The 9,780-nt window shown below is 39.8% G+C and overlaps 1 protein-coding gene across 1 annotated transcript; it reads right to left on the bottom strand.

Moving 5' to 3' along the window:
• Positions 1-6,701: 6,701 nt before the first annotated feature.
• LOC108705852 (gastrula zinc finger protein XlCGF8.2DB-like) lies at positions 6,702-8,680 on the bottom strand (the record flags this gene model as incomplete). Its single annotated transcript, XM_018242633.2, has 1 exon — positions 6,702-8,680. A coding segment is annotated over one exon (1,104 nt), but the record flags the coding sequence as incomplete, so codon positions are not given.
• Positions 8,681-9,780: the final 1,100 nt, after the last annotated feature.

Genomic DNA, 9,780 nt, shown 5'->3' with positions numbered 1-9,780 from the left:
GCACCTGATTCTTTACATTGACACCTGCCGTACATCTAGTCTTAGGGACCTTACACACGGGCGTTTTGAGCTGCGCTGACAGTAATGGCGTGTGTCTACTCCTGCGTTCCCCTGCGTTTCAGTTTCATGCGTTTAGCCACAGGGGAACGCAGGAATAGACACACACCATTACTGTCAATGGGGCTGTAGTCACACAGACGCATGTAAGCGCCAAACGCAGGTAAAATGCAACACGCTGCAGCTCAAAAAGCCCGTGTGTAAGGGCCCTAACAAACCTCCTGCTCTCAATTAACTACAACTCCCATCACCTCTACCGTACTTAATATCCATGTAAGCAACAGGAGACAAAGGGTGCGTAGGTTTAGTAAAAGCAAGCTCATGCGAGTCAGACTCTTGACAGGGTTTGGACTTGAGGTTACCCATAATGCTAACTAATAAAAGACAATACTTGAGCTCCTTGAAGTGTGGTCTGTTATTGTATCTCAGTATTTGCGTCTGTTCCGTCTCACACAGGCAACAGAGGGAGAGAACAAAGAAATAGAGAGAATCTAAAATACACAAAGCTGAAGCCACTAGGATGTGTGTGTGCCTCCTCTCAACCAACCCCACTCCTCTAGATGTGTCTGTACTTGCTAAGGTACAAGCTCCACCTTTTACAAGCAACTAGCTCCTAGCATATCTCGCATGTAATGATGTAAATGCCCTTTTTCATGTACATACATTGGAAAGCTCACACAGTATTTGGTATCTAGTTCCTAGGAGCTGCGGTCACTCGCTAGTCAAGTGATAAGAGTGCTTAGAATTTCCACTACCTTAGCGGGGGACGTCTCCCGTACCATTATAGCTGACGCCCTTCAATAGGGACAACGTAGGTCCCCCAGGACAGCGTGAACCTTCTCTGCAAGCACCACACTATTTATTTAACTATCTATCTTATACAAGAAGGTGTAAATCTCAAGACAAAAATATTAAAATGAAAAATCCTAAAATACCAATCTGTCATGAGATACAACAGATATGCTATAATTTATCTCTGGACAGGTTTTCAATTCTCTGAGATAAACTGACTGGGATTCATCCTTTCCTGGACAGGTTGGAAGTAAAACCAATAGCCAGTGCAAAAAAGGTAAAAGCTTACCTAATGTGGGCCCATTTGCACATGGTAGAGGCAGAACTGCAGTTCCCATCCAAGTTATGGCACCAACTGTTGGGTCTGGACCTCAGTGAGTGTCTTTTCCAATGATACAGTCCAATGCCAGGGATGGGTGAATTTTTTTTTGCCTTGTTTCAACGTGGAAATGACGCCCATAGACTTTTATGGCGTTGCGCTCCAAAAAAAAATTACATACATTTTTTTGATGCCCATAGACTTTAATGGGCACCAGTGAAATTTTGCCAGTGGCGAATTTTTGGCGAAACAAAACGAGTCAATTTCACCGATCCCTATCCAATGCCCTTTCAAAGTTTCAATCAGAGAAGGAAGTTTATTGAGATACACAATACAGAAGCATTCAGCAGCTCAGGAGAATGTTCTCTACCCAAATTGTCTGTTGCACATATCTTTATAATATCAATATAGAAAATAGAAGCCATACATGATTGGTTAAAATACTGGGATGCACCGAATCCATTATTTTGGATTCAGCTAAACCCCCGAATTTTTCTTGAAAGATTTGGCCGAATACCGAACCGAATCCAAACCCTAATTTGCATATGCAAATTAGGGGTGGGAAGTGGAAAAAGGTTTTACTTCCTTGTTTTCTGACAAAAAGTCACGCCCCTAATTTGCATAAGCAAATTCGGGTTCGGGTTCAGCCTGGCAGAAGGATTCAGCTGAAAAAGGCCAATCCTGGCCGAATCCCGAACCGAATCCTGGATTTGGTGCATCCCTATAAAATACATCTGCATAAAGGCGTGACTGAGGCTAAACAAAATATTTTTACGTGGGCACAAACATTATCCTTGAAACAGTTGTTTATTTTCCTGACCAGAAGCAATTTCATAATAACCAGCTAGCCGGGCATTGGCCATTAGGTTCCACTTTCATTTTTTTTATATACTTTAGAAATAGACAATATGATGGAAATGAGTTTAGAGATGATATAGACCTCAGAAGACCTCAGTGTAATAAGGGTTCAACAGCAGTGAATGTGTATATACTGTTGCTAATAACCTTATGTAAAAGAGAGAGCTCTGCCACATGTTCCATAATAAACTCACAGGGGCAAATGTATTTTAATCCCCCCTTTTCTCTCTCTATATATACTGTATATATTTATACAGTATATAGCCTTTATAGGGTATGATGACAGGAGCAGCTGGAATGTTGTCCAAATAAATATATGTTTAACCTGCAGGCTCTGTATTGGTTAATCATTTATATATAGGTGACATATGGGACTCAATAAAGTCCAGTAAAATTAGAGGTCAGACTTTGAAGACAGGCTACTGAATCAAGTAACAATATCTATAGAAATAATGCGCAATATGCAGACTTAGTAAAGCAAAGCCTGAGAAAATGACTGTATTCAGGCTTTGCTCTACTCCAAAGCTGAGCCCCACTGCCCTCTCTTCATACTCCAACTACAGCTCTCTCTCTATACACCAACTACAGTTTTCTATATACTCCAACTACAGCTCTCTCTCTATACACTGACTACAGCTCTCTATACACTTCAACTACAGCTCTCTTTATACTCCAACTATAGCTATATGTATACACCAACTACAGCTCTCTATATACATAAACTACAGCTCTCTATATACTCCAACTACAGCTCTCTGTATACACCAACTACAGCTTTGTATATAGTCCAACTACAACTCTCTGTATACACCAGCTACAGCTCTCTATATACTCCAACTACAGCTCTCTCTATACACCGACTACAGCTCTCTATACACTCCAACTATAGCTTTCTATATACTCCAACTATAGCTATATGTATACACCAACTACAGCTCTCTATATACTCCAACTACAGCTCTCTATACACTCCAACTACAGCTATATGTATACACCAACTACAGCTTCTATATACTCCAACTACAGCTATATGTATACACCAACTACAGCTCTCTATATACTCCAACTACAGCTATATGTATACACCAACTACAGCTCTCTATATACTCCAACTACAGCTATATGTATACACCAACTACAGCTCTCTACTACAGTGGCTGCTGCTCTGTATCTTATGTAGAAGTTGCTGGAGGCTCCAGAGTCTTATACTGGAAACTCCTGGACGGGAAGCAAAGGGGGAGGGCTGAGCATACGGTGGTTTTCAAGCTAATACAGATGTTTTCACCCAAAAGGTATTAAAATAAAAATCATTTCTTCTATTTTACATTATTTTACATTGTTTGATGCATTGTGAAAATATATGCTATATGTCCCCTTTAACCCAGGAATAGGATAAATGTCCCCGTCCCAACAGTAAATCAGCTCTTAGCTCAACCCTCCTGAGAAAAGCCTTTTACCATCCACACATTTGCTCACTCGCTAAGAGAGGTATATTTATTGAGAGCTGTATTCTATGAATTTGTATTCCTTCATTAAATCTTTATTACATTGTAATATAAAAAATTGGATAAAATGATATTTTATGTTAAATTTTATTAGACAGGGGAAAACACAAAAATGAAAATTTTTAGTCTTTAAAACACCAATATATAAAGAAACTATCAGAGCTCAGAAAACTTTATTTATGCAGAATCACCTTAATTAAAGGGTTTCTCCACTCTTTTCCCATTTCATCATGTAATGCTTCCCAATAATTTCATTTTAATTCATGGAAAAAGGGGGAATCTCCCGTATTAGACATTAGAAATCTTGAGATAATATCAAACACCCGAGCTGCAAGCAAAAAGAAAAAATATATATTTTCAGCTTGACCTGACTTCTTAGACCTACTGCTTTTCATTCCTAATATAGTTATAGACAGAACAATCCATTATTCTTATATGGGCACAAACTTTATCCTTTGAAAAATTTGTTTATTTTCTTGATAAAAAGCAATTTTATAATAACAAGCCAATTAGGCATTGGACATTAGGTTCCGCTTTCATTGCACGTAGCTTGACAACTGTAACAAAACAAAAAAGAAAAATGCTTTAGAAATAAAAAAAGGACATGGAAATGAACCAGAGTTCAGAGGTTATATAGGCCTCAGACTAATTAGGACTTAACAAAGCCTTCATGGAGAGAACTTAGATAGTAGTTTAGGTCTGCCTCCTCTTGGGAGTCTAGTTGCTCGTATACATCCCTGGACTACTCTGCAAATATTGAGGCTATTTTCATTTGGGTGTTTGGAGGGGTCACCTTATTGTCCATAACAGTGCTTATAACAGTGATGGGATTCACAGCTTGTGCTAGGTGGGCTGCGAAGGTTTTTTTGCCTATAGTAAAGAAGCATTTTCCTACTTACTTTCTCCTGTGTCAATTCTAGGTTTCTTTGGGCCCACACCAGGTGTTGATGAGCCTCTTTTGACTTAAAGAGATACTGTCATGGGAAAACATGTTTTTTTCAAAACACATCAGTTATTAGTGCTGCTCCAGCAGAATTCTGCACTGAAATCAGTTTCTCAAAAGAGCAAACAGATTTTTTATATTTAATTTTGAAAAGTGACATGGGGCTAGACATATTGTCAGTTTCCCAGCTGCCCCCAGTCATCTGGCTTGTGTTTTGATAAACTTCAGTCACTCTTTACTGCTGTACTGCAAGTTGGAGTGATATCACCCCTCCCTTCTCCTCCCCAGCAGCCAAACAACAGAACAATGGGAAGGTAACCAGATAGCAGCTCCCTAACACAAGATAGACAGCTGCCTGGTAGATCTAAGAACAACACTCAATAGTAAAATCCAGGTCCCACTGAGACTGATTCAGTTACAAGTAGATACAAGTAGGAGAAATAACGGCCAGAGAAGTAGTTCCATCCTAAAATGCAGGCGCAAGTCAATGGCTGGGGGCAGCTGGAAACTGACAATATGACTAGCCCCATGTCAGATTTCAAATTGAATATAAAAAATATCTGTTTGCTCTTTTGAGAATTGGATTTTAGTGCACAATTCTGCTGGAAGCAGCACTATTAACTGATGTGTTTTGAAAAAAAACATGTTTTCCCATGACAGTGTCCCTTTAAGGGAAGTGTAAGAAGATTAAGCACTTGCGTATCTGACAGCGCTATATAAATAAATGATGATGATGAAGCCTGTTCCTGCTGGAAAGCATATTTCCTTCTCTGTCACTTCCTTCTACTGGAGCTCTTGTTTACTATAAGTGTCCTCTTGAAACTGCCTTGGACGCATCCCTGAGGACATAAATAGGGTGGTGTTACTGGTCCCAGTAGTCCCTGTAGCTCCAACACATTTGTCCACTATCTCCTGGTCTGCCAGCCATAGGGGGGATAGGTCTCCTTAGTTTGTTTTGAGGGGTATTGCCCCACTGAGTATAAATAATGGCAAGTGGTGCAGACTGTGCCCTTGGCAAGTATTGTACTTTGTGTACCAATGGCTAGATCAATCCTAGAAAGGATCCTGTGGCTAGTGGCATGGCAATAGATTTGTTGTTCTCCCCTGTGCTTAGCTCCCCACAGGTCTGCTAGTCCAAAAGCTTTAAGTCACCCATTTAGTGCTTTTGAAAAGGGTTTAATCCCTGACAGCCTATCAATTGTGGGGTCCGTAGTGCGATTAAAGTCCTCTATGTAGCATAGGGGGTCTGGGGAAAGATCTACCACCTTTTGTGCTACTTGTTCCAGCAATGCCAGGGAGAGGGGGGACATATATATATATTTATCACTATTACCAGTTATTATTTATCTACTATAGAAATCCACATGTATATTGAACAATTTGTATGGAACCCCCTGCCATTAAGTTCTGACACATTAAATGCATTTCTTGCAGTAACTCCACATCTGGGCAATATCTAAGTATATGGTGGAAGACTAGTGTCCTTTTAAATTTTGAGTTTACCCCTCTCACATTCCTTTGACATCACCTTTGTGCATAACTTATTCTCGTTGTTGTCCCAGTGGCTCATCATTAATACAGTGTGAATTGCCCTTCCCATTAAAGACTGACAACTTTTTGAACTATATACACAACCAAACTTCGCTGCAGGCTCTTGCCCTCTCTACCCACTCCCCCCAACCTGTGTGGGCCTATACCCCAAACCTGTGACATCCATGGTGTGAGTACTTAAAGCCCTCCCAACATTGTCCCTACTCCTTTGCCATTAGGTCTAGGGATATAAACTTTAGGTTAGGTCGCCCCCTCCCCCACACAGCTGGGGACTTATGTACAGCCTCTGCCTTAGTGGAGATGCTGTTGAAGTTATTCCAGGCTATCAACCCCCAATCATCCATCACCAGTGTCGGACTGGGACACCAGGGGCCCACCCAAAAATCTTAGGACCAGGGGCCACTCTCAGTACTATTATGCTTCCTCTCCTCACTCAATCACTATTCTCCTAGCCTCTTCTATTTACATAATATAATACTATAATCTATTTTTCCATCTATTTAGCCTTTTTGTTCTCATAGGAAATAAAGAATGACCATGAAATAGGTCAAATGTTTAGCAGCACAAGGGCCCTATTGACACCTGAGCCCACCAGGAGTTCTCCTGGTATCCTGGGGGGGCCAGTTCTGACACCTGTCCATCACGTCCATAGGGTTGGTTAAGTGTTTTTCTCTGTCACTGCCAGGGAGCCTTTCCAGGTGATATTACAATAGCTAGATCTTGAAGACCATTTGCCCTATGTCCTGCATGCACCTTGTTACTTTAAGTTTCCAGCTTAACAGTGTGCCCAGGTTAATGAACAGCGATGAAAATCCTTGTCCATAGTACCAATGTCATCTTATCCACTTTTTCCTATAAGAGTCTGCTTACTGGCATCTGTTTAGAATTTGTAATCCCAGGGAGAGTTGGACCTCAAATACTGCATTGAGTATTTTTGGAGCTCCAATAGCTTCACTGCTTTTGAGGCACCAGTTTAGCCTTGTATTAGATTTAAGCAGTGTACGCAAGCATCATCTATGTTGAGTACTACTCCAATGGGTATTCAATCCTCCTGTGCATTGTTTTGCCCACTATATGTACCACTCTGCACTGGTTGACCTACAGTCTTATATGGAGGCCAAATTTGTGCATTGTAGCCAAGTTCAAATAAAAGAAACAGCCAATAGTCTTGTTACGCCTTTTCCCTGAGTTTCCGCACTTACCAAACAGTCTCATTGTGCATAGTCTGTAGCTGTTGTGTAGTTACTTTGGTTAGTGCATGTAGGGTAAACATAAGTAGGTCCTACTAACCACGAGATGCTCATATCAGTTGCACCACGGGTTGTTGAGCCACTGGCAAGCTTCCTCAGTGGTTTGGAAGAAGTGCACTATTCACAACTTGCCCAGGTGAAGCATGGAATAGATGAATCCAGCAGCCAGGAAAAGATGTGTGTATTGAATTGGAATACTCGCTGTTCCGGGGAGAATGGTTTTTCTCCTGTGTGGATTTTAGTGTCTACAAAGGTTGGACTTATCAGAGAATTCTTTCCCACATTTTGTACATGAGAAAGGTTACTCTTTTGTATGGATTTTATGGTGTGTGTAAAGGCTGGACTTATGAGAGAATTCTTTCCCACATTCTGTACAAGAGAAAGGTTTCTCTCCTGTGTGGATTCTATGGTGTGTGCGAAGGCTGGACTTTTCAGAGAATTTTTTCCCACATTCTGTGCATGAGAAAGGTTTCTCTCCTGTGTGGATTTTCTGATGTGAGTAAAAGTGTTTTTTATGAGAAAATTCCTTCCCGCATTCTGTACAAGAGAAAGGTTTCTCCCCTGTGTGGATTTTATGGTGTGTACGAAGGTGGCTTTTATTAGAGAATTCTTTCCCGCATTCTGTACAAGAGAAACGTTTCTGCCCTGTGTGAATTTTCTGATGATTGTGAAGGCTGGACTTCTCAGAGAATTCTTTCCCACATTCTGTACAAGAGAAAGGTTTCTCTCCTGTGTGGATTCTCTGGTGATTGTGAAGTCTGGACTTATCAGTGAATTCTTTCCCACATTCTGTACAAGAGAAAGGTTTCTCTCCTGTGTGGATTTTCTGGTGTGTGTGAAGGTTGAACTTATAACAGAATGCTTTCCCACATTCTGTACAAGAGAAAGGTTTCTCTCCTGTGTGTATTTTCTGGTGTCTGTGAAGTTTTGACTTCTCAGTGAATTGTTTCCCACATTCTGTACAAGAGAAAGGTTTCTCTCCTGTGTGGATTCTCTGGTGATTGTGAAGGCTGGACTTATCAGAATATTCTTTCCCACATTCTGTACAAGAGAAAAGTTTCTCTCCTGTGTGGATTTTCTGGTGTGTGTGAAGGTTGAACTTATAACAGAATGCTTTCCCACATTCTGTACAAGAGAAAGGTTTCTCTCCTGTGTGGATTTTCTGAGAGTGAAAGCTGCTTTTAGAATTTAATTGTTTCCAACATTCTGTGAAAGAGGAAAGTTTCTGCCCTCTTTGGATTGTCTGGTGTGTGAAATCTTTATCAGATTCTGTACAACTGAGTATTTTCTTCCCTTTGTGGATATCCTGGCTTGAGACAAAGTTACTATTTTGAAAAGTATTTTCCTCAGAGTCTGTATGTAAATTCTCTGATGAATCAGTGTCATTTCTCTGATGGATGAGCTGAGGAGAAGAAAGAAGAATATTAGTATGTCATTTCTCTCTACATTCAGTGCAGTGATATAGTTTCTCTCCTTCGCTCACCATTTGGTTCCTTGTGTGTGAGGGAATTTTTGTTGCATCCTGCGGATAGCGGGGACAACTGGTTATTAGACTCTGAGTGTCCTCTTTTTTTAATTGTATGGGTGTTTCAGAGATGTTCCTATCTGGGACCTTTGAAAAGTTTCCTAAAAAAAAATCACATCAAAACAAGAAATGTCAACTTTTTTTTTTGCAAAATAATTTAGCTATATTAATCATTATAGGTCTACAAACTCCACTTATGCTTTCAGTGTCTGGTACTTCAGAGCAAAGTGGAAGGTGTAAGTCAGCAAAAGTCTCACAAAGTTAAGAATATCAGAGTAAATGGACATTTGGAACTCAGTAAATACTAATAAAAATAAATGGCTCCACTAGGAAATGCAACATCATTATGTGTTTATAGTTTTCCAGGCCTGGATAGTAAGTAGGGTCGCCACCTGGTCGGTATTTTACTGGCCTGGCCGGTAAAAATGATGGTTGATCCCAATGTTATTAATAGGGAATAAAGATAAAATATATAAGAAGGTCAGTGATCCCAATGTTATTAATAGGGAATAAAGATAAATATATAGGAAGGTCAGTGATCCCAATGTTATTAATAGGGAATAAAGATAAATATATAGGAAGGTCAGTGATCCCAATGTTATTAATAGGGAATAAAGATAAATATATAGGAAGGTCAGTGATCCCAATGTTATTAATAGGGAATAAAGATAAATATATAGGAAGGTCAGTGATCCCAATGTTATTAATAGGGAATAAAGATAAATATATAGGAAGGTCAGTGATCCCAATGTTATTAATAGGGAATAAAAGAAATATATAGGAAGGTCAGTGATCCAATGTTATTAATAGGGAATAAAGATAAATATATAGGAAGGTCAGTGATCCCAATGTTATTAATAGGGAATAAAGATAAATATATAGGAAGGTCAGTGATCCCCAATGTTATTAATAGGGAATAAAGATAAATATATAGGAAGGTCAGTGATCCCAATGTTATTAATAGGGAATAAAGATAAATA

Source organism: Xenopus laevis, chromosome 6S, assembly GCF_017654675.1.
Source record: "Xenopus laevis strain J_2021 chromosome 6S, Xenopus_laevis_v10.1, whole genome shotgun sequence".
Taxonomy (NCBI): Eukaryota; Metazoa; Chordata; class Amphibia; order Anura; family Pipidae; genus Xenopus; species Xenopus laevis.
The sequence above is the reverse complement of the archived record's forward strand: the minus strand, read 5'-3'. Positions and strand labels throughout refer to the sequence as shown.